Source organism: Egretta garzetta, unplaced genomic scaffold (genome assembly GCF_000687185.1).
Source record: "Egretta garzetta isolate BGI_Z169 unplaced genomic scaffold, ASM68718v1 scaffold447, whole genome shotgun sequence".
In the NCBI taxonomy this organism is placed as follows: domain Eukaryota; kingdom Metazoa; phylum Chordata; class Aves; order Pelecaniformes; family Ardeidae; genus Egretta; species Egretta garzetta.
In genome coordinates this window covers 3771071-3786120 of record NW_009260397.1, presented here as the reverse complement: position 1 = coordinate 3786120, position 15050 = coordinate 3771071, and the positions used below count along the sequence as shown (strand labels likewise).

General features: G+C 38.9%; 1 protein-coding gene across 1 annotated transcript in view; it reads left to right on the top strand.

The window, feature by feature from the left end:
• Positions 1-2984: 2984 nt before the first annotated feature.
• TMEM132D (transmembrane protein 132D) overlaps positions 2985-15050 on the top strand; it is a 202700-nt gene continuing 190634 nt past the window's right edge. Inside the window, 2 exon segments of the mRNA XM_009643176.2 lie at positions 2985-3297; positions 3300-3726. Of these exon segments, the coding sequence (XP_009641471.2) occupies positions 3108-3297; positions 3300-3726 (617 nt within the window). The 5' untranslated portion in view covers positions 2985-3107.

Genomic DNA, 15050 nt, shown 5'->3' with positions numbered 1-15050 from the left:
AAAAACCAATGGACCCTGCTCTATCTGGTGAGATTGTTTCCTTTTTTTTTTTAATAGGCAGTTCAGCTGCTGGTTTTTTTTTTTTGTTGTTGTTGTTTGTTTTTAATCTGTGTTGCTCTCCTATTCCGAAGAGTCATTGATTTACAAACTCTGAGGAACATTGTCCTGTGGAGATGGGGAATACAGAGGGAAGGTTTTAAAATCCCTTAGATAATTAAGCACTAAAATAAATGATTAAAAAATTATGAGGTGAAACACTCTGTTAGTTTTAATATAAAAATAATGTACTTCTCCCTGTGGAATGCAAGGGAGGGAGCTGCAATCAAAATAAGGGAAATAAAAAATTGAATACCCTGAGCTTTTTCCTCTCTCTAAGTTGCCTCCTTGATGCCTCACTGTGTTTAATGGTGCTTTGCCAAGCTGTTGGGAGGAGTACAAAATGAGTGTGGAATTTATAAATGGGACATTAGATGGAGGAACCATGTTATGGGCTGGGTGATCTGAGGAGTACAACAGCAGAACAGATTTTGCCTTAGGGCTGGATAGGAGAGATGCATCCCTGCAACTCTAAGTACTAGCAAAGCCATTTAGAGTTGTTAGAAATCTTTGTTGGGGGATTATCTAGAAAAAGGTCTTTAAAAACTTCATCTACTCTCAATGAGTATCTGGAGAGAGAGTGGGAGCTGAATGCTGAAAAGACCAAGGCTAAAATAAAGGGTGTTTTTGCATGCAAAGAATCTCTGCAGTTTACATGTGGCTTCCTCTAAATTCAGACAATTTCTAAGCTGAATTTTCCACCTCTATGGATCATGGGACTTCGGCCTTTTATTGCTGTTGCAATTTACAGTCTTATATGATGATGTGTGTTGAGGCCATTTTCCTGATTCTTCAGATGGAATTTATTTCTAATTCCAGGCGGGGTCTAAGAGTTGACATTAATTAACTTTTAAAAGTAAGGTTTTATCTTAGTAGTTCATTGAGAGAGGAATTTCACTTTTTCAAGATGGAGAGAAAGATTTCTAAAACTGTGAAACCCTTCTCTGAAATCCTTTCTTCCTGGCTTCTTTCATTCTGAGAGTTTTTTTCCTTCTGTCTTACAGCTGAATGATGCCCACCTTTATCTTGGGCTTGTTGTGGGGTTTTTTTTTTTGTTTGCTGTTGATTATTATTTTTTTTTAAATAGCCAGCTGGTTTTGCTTTTCCATATAGAAAGTTCTTTGCTTCAGTTTTCCAGTTTATTAGTTTGCATTATGTTAGTGCCTGAAGACCTTAACTGGGATCACAGCCTTGTTATGGTAGGGGATGCTCTTGTATAAATAGTAAGATAACTCTGTTGCATTTGCAGCCTACAGAGACAAAGGGTGAGAGGAAATAAACAGTAATACCCTTATTTGTTGGACATAGAACAGCAGCACTGGAAAAGCGCCTTGTCTGAGATTGGACAAAGTCTATGGCAGTGACATCTCCTGCATTACCTGCTTTGTTGTGGAGGTGCCTTGATTGACATGCTGGTTATGGGTAGCATCAGTGTGGCTTCCTCTCCTGCAAAGGTGAATTCCCCTTTCAGGCTATATAGCCCATAGGGAAATAAGATGATTGTTGCTGTGGGACACATTTTCCAGATCATTTTTGGTGAACACTTGTGGTCTGAAATCAGAGGTTTTTAAGAACTAACAATACCTTCCCATAGGATTTGAAGATAACAAGCCTCTTCTACCCTGTTCCAGGATTTGCAATGAATTGCAGTACATAAATGGTAGTTTGGTGGTTAGGAGTAACTGGCATCGGTTTAGGCCATTGCAGTACTTGATGAGCAAATAAATATTTAGGTCAGATGCCAAACAAAAAATAAGGACTAATAAAGCATTTGTGGACTAGAGCTTGGGAAACTGGTTTGCCTTTGAATGTCATCTGTGGTAACCCTTTGTCACTTTTCTGAATAAGGGTAAGGATTTGAATTTTCTAGGGGAAAAAATGTAATTTATTTCACAATTAGGGTGTGAAGACATATGCACGAAGGTCAGATGTTCAAACAGGAAAGGTCATCTTGTATTTGCATCTGTATTTTTTAACAGTGTATGTCTCTTGCTCTTTGGGACTGACAGTTCCTAGAAAGGATGGAGAGCTTATTCTTTAATATGATAGCCTGCCTCAGGTAATTGCTCAATGGCACAGTTAAAATAGGTATCTTGCAGGAAGAGAGGCTCAGTGTCATTGAAAATGTTCTTTCGATGTGCAGTGGTGTACAGCCTACAGATAATGCAGCTGTATTAAGGAACAATGTAGGGTTAGGCAACAACAGTAGCGTGAATCCTGATAGTTATTTACAAAAAAACCCCTCTTTTCATAGATGAAGTGAAATAGAAGAGACTATAAATTGGATGCAAATAAAGCTCCTTTTGAAATCTCTAGTACCAGAGTGTTGTAAAGGAGCTTTTGTGTAAATGGTTATTGTGCTAACTATTCTTAAAGTGAAATTCAGCCTTGTGCAGGAAACCACTTAAAGTCCATGTATTGCTTGAGGATGCTGAAAAAAGGTCGAAGTGAACTCTAAGTGGTCCATGTGAAGCATTTGATGTAAAATCATTGCATTTGTTTCCTGTAGAGTACAGCCTGCCTTAGTGATCAAATTCCTTTCTAAATGTGCCTGTGCAGTGATCTTATGTTGCAGATGCTGACTGGGTAATTTTGCTCTCTGACAGTAAATGTATATTACGAGTGAAGATGTCACCTTTGGCATGGGTAAACCTACACAAGCTACTTCTTTTAATCTGGCTGCCATGTAGAATATATCATAACCTGTTGTTTTCCAAGCTAACTGGATATCTACCTTAGGCTACTTCTGCATAGATTGATGATGCTTGCTATTGCCACTAATGTCAGCTACATTACTGTCAATCCCCTCAGAAAAGTCAGCGAGGTTGTATCACAGTATGACTTTAAGATCTGATCTTTTAAACTCTCCTTTCCTTTCAACAGTGACTGAGAGTCGAGGGATCCTGGAGAGTATACAAAGATTTTCTTTACTGCCAACTTACTTGCCTGTGACCTATCGTATCCACAATGCGGATGTTTCCTTCTTTCTTAAGGAAGCCAACCAGGATATTATGAGGAATTCTAGCTTGCAGTCCCGAGTGGAATCCTTTCTGATCTACAAATCCAAGAGGCCACCTGTGTTAAATGCCAGCTATGGACCTTTTTCCATTGAACAAGTAGTGCCCCAGGACTTAATGTTGTCTTCAAATCCATTTGGAACTACTAACAAGTTCTCCTTTAATTGGAAACTTAAAGCCTTCATATCAGCTGCAGATTGCAAGGGGATCTGGGGTTGTGTGTGGCAGAGCTGGAGCTCCTGCCAAGCTGGTTTAACCCCCCCACAGTTGTTGCTGGCCGTAAGAAACCAATGGATCAGTCTGAAGGGAGTCCTGTGGAGCTTTACTATGCCATACAACCAGGAGATGAGAAAGGGGAATGCACCAAGGAGGATGTAAGGAAAAGTAATGGCATCCGACCAGGGCGCAATGACATTGATGAGTCGGGACCTCCCTTGCAGAGGATTGGAAGTGTTTTCCTTTACCAGACACATGCTGGCCCTTCTTTAAATGAAATGAGATTGGATAATAATATTGCCATCCAGTATGCACCAAAGACTGTCAAGCAAGGTGACATTTTGACTTTCCTTGTATCTGTTGCTAAAAATTCAACAGAAGATCAGTTCACACTGAGGTAAGGCTGTTTTGTGTTTCTTTGGTACGTTATTTTTTGTTTCTCTACTCTTGGTATAGGAAGTCACTTTCTCATGTATAAATTGCCTAACAATCCTTCAATTGCTGCTCTACAGAAATTGTGTTGCAGTTGGTTGATTCAATGTTTCTCCTATTGTTCAGTCTAATATTGCGTGAATTGTCTGAGATGTGATCTCTTTGAGTGAGAAAGGCCTTTTCTTGAAGGTGTCCTTTGAGGAGTACTTAGAAAAATTGAAATAGTGAAGCTGAGACCTATCTGTGTGCTAATAGGAGATAACATTTAAAGTCTCCTGAGCTGGTGTTTGCAATGCTCCTAATCTCTCATTGAACTTGTGTTAAGATTAGTAAAGCTCAAATCCACAAAGGTATTTATAGGAAGTGAGCAAGAATTAGGCGTCTTAGTAAGATTTATATGCTTAAACATCTCTCCCCAACTTGTTGTAAGCCTGGTTCTGTTTTATAGGATGTTCGAGTTTCCTAAGTATTATTGATATACCAAAACCATTTGTGAAAATGAAAAATACCCGAGGGTGGTGGTGACTGGTTTTTTGAATGTAACATCAAGTGCCACATGATTTACTTTGCTTTTCAAGCGTTGGGCTATCACAGTGGGAAGCTCACTATAGCCACCAATATAATGCAAGAAAGAACAGCAAAGACTATCAGGCTGTACTGTGGCAAACTGAGAGCAGGTGTGCATGGCATGCAAGTGAGACTGTCCAGTTCTCCTTTCTTTTCAGGTCTGCACTCTGTGTTCCAGCACTATAAACTAGGGCTGCGTGGCTGAGACATGGAAGATTGGCATGTGTAGAGCTGATTTCATTCTCTTATCCCTTACCAATGACTCATGTCAGCTCTTTTAGAACTGGAGGTAAATGTCATACTCCGGCTTCTGAGATTAAGACTGACTTGTCTTGGGCATTTGCCCCCGAAATTACCGTTGGTACCAAAGCTCACGAAGGCTTGCAAGACATACATTCAAAAGAAGGTGCATCATAAGAGGGAGCAGTGAACTCCCTGCTCTTACAAATGTCACAGATGCACCATAGCCAACAGCTGTGCTGAGCAGTAGAGGTGCTTGGTGACTTCACCTAAGAAATCATACCCTGCTCTGACTTGAGACAAAATATACTCTCCTTTCACTGTTACTAAACATCTCAAACTCTCAAAATCTCTAGCTAAAGTCACCTAGATACATTTCAGGGTTCAATTATTATAATGGCACAAAGCTGTAAATACAACATTGTTGAACTTGGATGTATACCTCATACTGGACTAAGGACTAAGTCAGATTTGACTCTACTGACCTAAGTAGTAACGGCTCAAACTAGTCATTCTCTTTTCTTTTTTTCCCTCTCCCTTTCCCCCAGGAGATTTGGGGGGGATTTCTGTGGGAAGTTGTGGGGGATTTCTGTGGGAAGTTGTTTGCCACAAAATTGTCATTTTTTCATTTGCAAGTGTATGATATATAAACTGAATAACCACAGCACTGAGTTCCTGACTCAAAGGCAGTTATTTCTTCTTCATCTGGTAGAGGACAAACACCAGTAGCATATCTGCTCTCCTTACCACATCAGGTTTTCATTTTCTGAGTCAATCTGCCTAAGATTTAAGTTGTTTCCTGAGTGACTAATTTCCAGACAGACAATCGGAGTTCCTCACAGTGTTCAGGGATGTCTTTCTATCTTTCTCTGTACTAATGACTTTAAAGGGATATTACTTCAGATATGCATGGAAACTTCTACTATATATGAAAATTGGTTTAAACATAAACATTAAAAACCTTTTCTGTCTAAGGAGAGAATTAAGGTAAAAACTTTTCATTGTTTTTACTCTGTCAATGCAGCGTCTTAGAAATTTGACTTCAAAGTATCTGTATTTCTGTGAGCTGTGATCAGTTAGAAGTAGAGCTAGTTATAACCATGGTAATTATATTATATGTAGGTTTATAAAATGTTGAAAAATCTTGCTTTGTTTAAATTAGGATGAAAACTGAACACCTGAACTTTAAATGAATGCTTCTAAAATTAATTTTCTGGAACAAAAAGGAAACAGTATGTTTGAATTCAGGTTTTTATTTTGAGATCTAAGGTATCATAAACAAAAAAAAGCTATAAATAGATAGCAAATATAGGTTCAAAATGAAAAAGGCGATATTTTCTTCTTCAAAAACATCAGTTTGCTGTTACCTTTTAAAAACATTAACTTCTGTTACAGCTTGCTGTTGCTCATGTCACTTTGAGTTTTGATTTCCCTGACCTGCTTTTCTAGCAGTAACTGGCTTTCAGCCTATAATCTGCTGCAATATCAGAGTAGTTATAATATCTGTTCCAGTGTGCTTGTAAAGCACCATTGCCTGTCTTTGATCTAGCTACAGCATGTTTAAGCTCTTGGTTGGTTGTTTTTTTGGTCTGAATTGTAGTATCTCTGTTCTGCATTCATCCCTCTTTGACATGTACATAGCTAATTAAGTTTTCATTGGTTGCTAATTTATATATATTTTCTGCTATAAGTAAAAAAGCAACTACCAGTTAAGAGCAAAACTTGAGGTTGATTAAATGCTTTGGCTTAAATTCTTTTTTACATTGGTATCTCCTGTAATCCCAGTGTCAGACAAGATGCTAACACCTCTTTCATGGGCCTCTCTTTAGGAGTAAATGTCGCTCTAACTGATTAGATATTGAAGCAGCCTTTGACTGAAATAAGGCCCTATTTCAGTACTGGAAATCTTACGTGTCAGTCTAGTATATCCGTTATCCACAACTCAATGATCTTTAAAGGACCATTCCAACCCAAGCCATTCTATGGTTATACTATATAGGTTCTCTTTTGACATGGTCAACTAAACAAAAGACTGCATTTATGATACGCTGCCTGTTCTGATTTCAGAACAGACTCTCCAGCTGGCATTGTATAAAAGCCATCAGAGACCTCTTCTGTGACCTGATCAAATTTTAAGTCTCTAAAACTTTAAATTCTCTTGGTTTGTAGAGGTACAGCCATTGGGCCAGGGTAGATTGAAAGAAACTTCATCCTGTTGGAACATGTAAGTATGAAGCATGAACAGACAAGTAAAAGGTCCTCTGTCCTGTCAGCTGAGATGGAGCAAAAAGGAGCAGAAATGACCCCTTCATGTAAATAATCAACAGAATGACTGATCATAATACATAGGTAAGGATAACAGACTTTGTCCCCTCAGACAGGAATGGTGAATCTAAGGGAAAAAACTGCAGTCTGGGGAGAGGAAGAGCAGTCTCTGGCCTCAGCTGTGACACAGAAGGTTCCTCTGTATTTTCAAAATGATTCCTTTTTCCTGTACAATGTATGGATTTTCACAGCTGATGGCCAGTTCTTATATTTCTAAATATATTTTTTGTATTCTAAATATTATTTTTCTAAAAAAAGTATGCCAGTTATGCAATATAAACCGGATGGGGAAAATGCAGGATTGCACGTTAAAACCCACTGTGTGGTCAGATTACTCCTAAGGGCTATGGAGAAAGTAATGTGTTTTAAGATGCCTTGTTTCACCGGACTGATTTTCGACAGGCCACTTCAGAAGCAGGACTTAGCTCTAACAAACGCCTGGCTGTTTCCAACTTTGGGGTTCCAAGGTTTGGAAGGGAATCCCAAGGGCGTGGGGAATACCTTGCTAGATCCTTAGTTTGTGAAGAGCATAAATGAATTCTGTGGGTATGTGCTGCATCTGGTTAATAAGAGGCTAATGTGGGTAGCACTGCCAGCCATTGTCATATAATGAAGACGCCGGATTTCTTCTTGCAGACACAGATTCTGTACCCAATAATCCGTAAGCTTCCAGGGTGACTTTAAGTGAGTCAGTTAATCTGCTCTCTCCTCATTTCTCCTTCTCTAACCTGGCAGTGCTGCTAACAGTGACTACTCTGATTGCAGTGGCAGTACTGCTCCTTGGGACAAAAAGTGGTGCGCTGGTGGCTGTTGTGCGCTGTAATGGATACTGATTTTTATGATTTCTGGTCCTATACTGTAAATATCAATGAAGCCAGCATGTGCTGCCCCTATCTGGTGTCTTCTCACTCGGATCTCCTCTCTGATAAAGAAAAGAGACCCTTCCCCCCCCCCAGTATAACTCTTTCATAAGAAAATTATATTAATTTTTATTTTGAAACAATCCTTTATTTTTAGAAGTTCTACCTTGAGTGGCAGCAAGACTTGGAACCGTATTCATAAAGTGAGGCCAAGGGCTGCTGGCAAAATGCTTTTACCATCGCTTTTGCTCCAGTGGACTGGAAATCATGGCTTGAACAGATGGAAAATGTAGGATATACAGGTCAAAAAAGAAGAAACAGCCATGCAAAACAACCAAAAGTAAAAAAATTACTCCTCACTACTGAATATATTTTTTTTAAAAAATCAATTATGTTTAGAGTAAACTCTATCCCCTTTCTAATAGGAAATTTTCTCCAAGGGGAACCTTCTAGAAACTGCTAAGTACTAAAATATATAGGGAAAGGTACCTTTTGGGGTTTTTTTCTCATACTGCTGTTCTGCACAGTTGGAAGATTTAGAGTAGCGAGTGGAAACTGATGGACTGTTTTTAATTTTGTGAAAGAGCATAAGGGCTATGGTCTAGGTTTCGTTTTTTAATGAACTAGAGAAATTAAAAATATTTGTCTTGACTCTGTATGAAAGTTAGAGGAAGGGAAGGAAGGAGATAAAATGTAAATAATGGATAAGTACGGAATACTGCTGTAAGCACCAGCTTGCAAGCTTGGACTGGAGCACTGAGCCTTAAGAAACTGATTTCTCAGCTTAATTCACACACTTGCTTCCTCTTTGGTTTTGGCCAAGTCACTTAACCTCTCTGAAGCTATTTTATCGCTGCTAATATCAACTATTATTTGAAGATGACATGCTGTATACAAACAACAAACAATTATATCTTTCCAGTGAAGCAGCGTTAAATACCTTTATAAAATAAGTGATTGAATGTCCTGTGCCTTATCCTATTATCTTCTTTCCTTTTGAATGCAACTTAATTATTCATTGTATTCTTTGTAACTGGCTGCATGGGAGGGTTGTGTACAGAGGCACAAATAGCGTCGTACAACCTAACCCAAAGAAAGCAGCTCTAGAGCCCACAGCCATGCCTCTGTGATCAAGGCAAACCTCAAAGTCCCTTAATGCTGACCACCTCTGGACAGACAGCCTATGCAGTCCCAGAGACTGTTTTGTCATCTTTTTGGGGGCTGAAGACTCTAACCTTCCCATCAAAAGGTGTTGAAAGTTTGTGGAAAATATTCTAGTTTCTTTTGGTTTACTGTTCTCTAAATTTCAAGATACATATACTGGAAATGAAAATTGAAAGGAAATCTTTATCTGAAGTTTTTTGCCAAGGATGGAAAACGTGTAAAGTATTATTTCATGTTAGTCCTTCAAAATGCTTTCAGTAATTAGTGCTTCAAAGTTTTTGGTGTTACGCAATTACAATTCCTGTTTGCTGCAATACCAAATTACTGCTGGCTATTAACACTGTGCTGTGCTACATACAGTACAATTAATATATGTAGGGATGCCATAGTTTTCCAGTTAGGAACAAGAGTTTTCTGAATCTACAGTGTAGATATAGTTATTTCTTATTAGCATGATTTTGCTGAGCCTAATAAATATAGCCTTCCTTTTTGTTTTAACGTCAACAGGATTGATACTTTCTGCTTGCAACCTTTTAAATTTGTTTTCCTGTTTCTGGAGGTGAATCAACACAGAAATGATAGAGATGGAATTGCCTTAAGGTACTTAATGTCAGGCATAGATATATTCATGTGCAGAAAAAGTGGTAGGTTTTTTTTTTTTTTTTTACAGCTACTCAATTTATAATTATACTTGGTGAATCCAGTGTGCTAAATTATATACAGTTATTACTCTTAAAGAAATAAATGAAGTTCTGACAGAACTGATGATTATAGATCGTCTAGTTTCCCAAATCTGATTTTGTTTTCTTCCCTGAAACATGCAGAAAAATATTCTTTCCATTTCTTTATTCTGAAATGGAATCTGGGACACCAGAGTTTACCAGGACATAGGGAAATTTGCCTTTTTTTAGCATCCATCTCTCTTCACGTTATGGTGTGGACTTTGCCAGAAACGGACAGTATGGCACAGTGTGCCAGCGTCAGGTAGAACAGCACAAAGCATCCCAGTGTGTCTAATGCTGCTCCCATTTATGAAAATTGCATTCTGTTTTTATTTTAAGCTGCAATGTAATCTCTGTTGCTATTGTTGCATGCCCTTTTCTCTAATGTTTAGCATGTGAAGGGAGAGGTGTATCCTCTGATTATCTGGTGGAGCCCAACTCCACTGTGATTTGTTTTGGGCTTTTGGGTTTGGTTTTTTTTTCCCCCAGTTCACCTGCTTTGCCAGAAGTATCCGCAGCAGAAGTATGTGAGTAATTAGACTTTTCACTGAGCATCCAATAGCTTCACCTCTCCCTCCAGTACAGCCTACAGCATGCACTGCCTTATTGCAATTCCTACACTTGTGTCCTCCAGTAACAGAGTTTCATGGTGGAAACTTGCATTTAAGGGCTGAGCTCCCCAGAAAGGATCAGTAAGAACTGGTTGCTAGTGCCAGGAGTTTGGATACGGCCGTGTAATAAAGCAGAGCTTTTTAGGCTTCATAAGCTCTGTACATTCACGGGATCTCTCCAGAGTTGCTCACACACTAGCTCAGCACAGGGATGTGGCTTTCTGGCAATTGTGTGCTCTGTTGGGTGATATCTGAGGGGAGAGAGTTCACTTAACACTACTGCAGCCCAAGGTGCTCCACGATTAGGCTTGAATTGAGTTTCCAGTGGGCTGATATAAGTGCCTACAGAGTGAAAGCACTCTTGCTGTTTTGCTCTCCTATGGCAAGTAGGTTTATATGCAAAATACATACTTTGCAAATGGTTCTTTTTTGCTCTCCTACCTACCTGGGGCTTTCACTCTTTTATCTTTCCTGGGAATGTGCTTTCTTCCCTGCTGAGCTCAGCTAAGTTCATATTCTAGTGTATGATGACCTTACTGCAAGCATGGGAGATGATGGTAAGAAGTGAGAACATGTATTGTGCAGTCGAGGATGTGTAGGAGTGCAAAGGGGTATGGAAATTATGTGTTTTGAAGAGAGAACCTTTTCACTGGCATTTTATTGCTAGAAATTGGAATGGTTTCGTATGAAGATCTAAATGGAGAAATTAGCTAATTGTGCTGTCTGCTTAGCTCTGCTTTTTCCTTTATATATGTGACCTAATGTATTCAAGAGATGCTGCTGGAGTGGAAAAATGAACTCCAAGAGGAAAAAAAGAAAACCTTGTGATTGGAAGCTGGGAGATGAGCTTCGCTATTTCTAGCTATGTGACAGACTTTTCATTGTGACATGGAAGTCTATGACCAGTCTAAAAAAGAACTTCATGCTCCAAAATCACACTTAAATAGAATTTAGTTATCTGAATTCAAGTGAGCAGTCCACCAGGAGCATATCCATTTCCCGAGGCACACAGGATATAGAAGTCACCTAAAGCCTATGAGGTAGTGCATGCGCCTCAGTGCTGCATGTGCTATCTTCTAAGTGGCATCTACTAAAATGTCGTCCTTGAAGTAGTAGACATCCCTCTCTGATATTTCCTACTGACTTTATCTGTGTAGATCTGTACATGTGATCTTCAAACTTAAATCTTTTAAAGTTAGGCACTGGAATTTATCAAACCAGTATCCTGGTTTCCTTTGTATTCAATGTGAAATTGCTGGGTGTTTTATGGGAATGCTGAGCTCTGAAATGAACTTTCAGAGGAGTCACAAACTGTGGCCTACAAGGTGATAAGGACCTGCTGCTGCATGGTGGATTGACAGAAAGAACCTTTGGGCATCACAGCTGCAGCCAAAGGAAATTTGGGATAAAACTACGTGTAATCACAGGGTTTGAAAAATGAAGTCCTAGTCTTTGTTTTCCTCATCTGCTAAGAAGAGATTGGTAATATCTATCTTGGCAAAATGTGATACTTCTCTGAGATGAATGAACTAATCTGAGATCTTGGGTTAGGAGGTATTCAGTAAATACAAAGGACAGTTATGATCCACCAAATTCCACAGGTCATCTGCTAGCTCACTTCTGCAATAATGATTGACTTGCTTACTGGTTTGAATTCTATTTGTATTTGAGAGAAAAATATATCGTATCAGTAATTAATTGGAACGGTCATGAATTATTCAACACTTTATAGGATCTTCCTTTTGGTGTATACATTTTCTCAATCAATGCTAAAATTTGTGAAGGAGAATAAACTTAAGTGGAAGAGGTAAGGATTGGTTTTCCAGTTAAATAATCCTGCCTTTGTTTCTCATATTCTTTCATGTTCATAGCTTTATGGCTTTAAATGTTTTCTTTAGCTGTTGCTGCTGAGTGAGTAGCTATTGGAAAATCTTTTCATTTGGAGGAAATCCAGTTTAGCTTTACTAGCAGCAAGAAGTGTCCTGATTTTACACTGTTAAGTTGGTCTACGCTATCGTAACCTATATATAGTTTTGGGTTTCACTGTCAAACTCCATCACTAGCTTTCTGGAGGAAAGAAGTAAAAAAGCATAAAATACCATTTTTCTTAGGGAATCACTGAAGGTTGTACTGGAAACTTGTAAAACTCTGATATTGTGAGAAAGGTGAGATTTTCTATAAGCTGTATCTGTGATATTTCTGCATTTGTGAACCAAACTTGGGGGTCAGAGATATGTAGGTGCCACTTGTTTATAAATTGTTGAGAGTTTGTGGTCTGTCTATGGTATTTTTATGTCATCTTCTGATTATAATTGTGGGAATACAGTGACTGGTGTGAAATTGTGGTAGTGAATAAGCAATGCTCATTGATAATTGGGAAAATTTTTCCTAAAAGGCCCCTAGAGCTTAGGTTACATGAACTTCTCTTATTTATCGTTTTATCTAAAAACCGATCAATAATAATCCAGCAAACATGAAAAAGGCTGCATAAATACATGAGGGTGGAAGAGTCAAGATCATTAGCACTCAATTTATACAGCAAGGAAATTTGAACAAGACTGACATTTTATCAAATTGCTTGTGTGCTCTTCTAGTGCTGAGCTAAATCAAATTTTATTCTCAGTGCTGAACTAAATAATATTTTAGTAGTAGAAACAATCAGGCAATAAATGGTGATCAGGAGGGTTACCAGCCACATAAAACTCTGTAATGAGATGGGCTTTTCTCTAGGCCTTAGATTATGTGGCTATTTCATGGTATCCCACCCCTGAATTAGTACCTCTTCTGCCAGATTGAAAAGAATTCTAATGTGCATCTTTCACTTCCTTCTTCTACAGCTGTTGTTTGTTCTGTTGCTTAAACATCCCCTTCCACATTCTGGTTTAAACAACTCCTGAAATGTTCTATTCTCCATGGCATATATATGACTGACCTGACCTCCCTCCCCCTCCCTTCTAACTGATCTTGTGGCCTACTTTGGCCAATTTAAAACTAAGGAGAGAAGAATTTAAAAAAACCCAAAACAACCAAAACCCAATCCTCTGATTCTTTTGAATTACAGCCCCTAAATTTCATCTGTTCCACTGCTCAGTCTTGATGTAAAAATGAATTTAATATTTTTCCAGGGTTCTTTGTCCTTGCAAAGAACAGGGTAAGGAATGTAAAAGTTTCTTGTGATGTTATTTCTTCAGTTTTTTAAAAGCACCCCAGATCACCGAGTTGGTTACCTGACTGACAGTTACCGGTCCTGATCTTGTCCACTTAGCAAGTATTAGCTGCCCACGCTGTGTTGTTTCCCCTGCCTTATCCCTTTTTTGGAGCTTTTACTGTAATCTTTTCACCAAGAGAGATGGTACCATAGGCAAAAAAGTTTCTTTTGGCCATATGACCTTAGCAGATCAGGAAGTCTATATCTGATTGTAGCAACTTCTAGAATTCATGTATCTTATGTTAGTGGCTGAATGTGACTCTGATTTGTAGAAGGCATAAAAAGTGCATTTAAGGTAACTTCAGGAGACCTGATCGTTCTTCCCTCTCTCCCTAGACTAGCCAAAGTTTGGTAAAATGTCTTTGGCAAGATGTAAGGAATGACCAAAAGGCAGCTTCTGGTGCTAGGGAAATCTGAAAACTTAGAACCTGCCTAATCCTTCAGAGGGAAAAGAAGATAAAAGGTACAGCAGTCTGAAGCCTTTTTTTATGTGTACTAGAGGCAACGTGACTGTTCAGGAAAGGCAACAATGCCTGACACTATTTAACAGTACCATGCGATTTTAAACAGCAGTCTTACAGTATCCTCAAGGTTTCCAGGCCTTGTAGCTTGGTTTGCCCTTTTTGTAAAGGTGGCCTTTAACAAGGTGAATCGCTCTTGATGGTCTCCTGGGCTGACACTTCAGTCAGATTGTATTCAGTGGCATAAACCAGATAAGTGACACGTTGAAGTAAGTGGGAGTTACGTACTGGCACCTAAGAAGATGACAGTTTTGTGTCTTTATTGTTTCATCGTAATAAATGTTATTTCCTAATACTAGCTTGTACAGCGATGGCCTTTCTAAAGCAGTGCTAAAGTGAAATCACACCTATGCTACTGGCTGGTAAAAGGCTTCACTCAGACTGATTTTTTTTTTTTCTTTTTTTCTGCTGTGTTCAGCACACTGTACAAGTATGAATTAACTTTCATAGCCTGTTTATTAGGTAGTCAAGCAAATATAATTTTCCCCATCTTCTAGATGGGGAAATAGCTTTCCTGCTTTTCTAAGTGACTTGCTAATGGCCCCAAAATTGTCAGCAGCAGTATGGAGACAAGTACTTAAGAACTATTGACTTCTAGGGCACTCTATTACCTCGTGTTGCACTGGCAGGTTATATTAAGAAGAAAATAGTTCTTTTTGTTAAAATTATTCCAGTTAAGATCTTCTGCCTTGAGAATCAAAGTCACGTTGACCGAGCAGATGTCAAAAAAATGAGAGACAAATCAAGCAAACCATTACTCACATGAGTGGTCTTTACAGCTGACAATGCAATGGTTTATTGCATTGCAGTAGTACCTAAGAGCTACTGTCACACTCCAAGGCCTACTACCCCACTCTCAGTACATGCAGAACAAAGACTGACTCCCAGCCTTTGCAAGAAGTAAGCACAGTTGGTTGGGCTATCAATAAACGTGAAGCTGTGTGATCAGGACATTGATGTTCCGCTAACAAATACCAGGATTAACTGTGCTGCTTGCACTAGATAGTCACTGCTGCCGCGTGCAGATGTACTCCTGAGAGTCAGCGTGGGCTACGTGGTCACTGTTATATC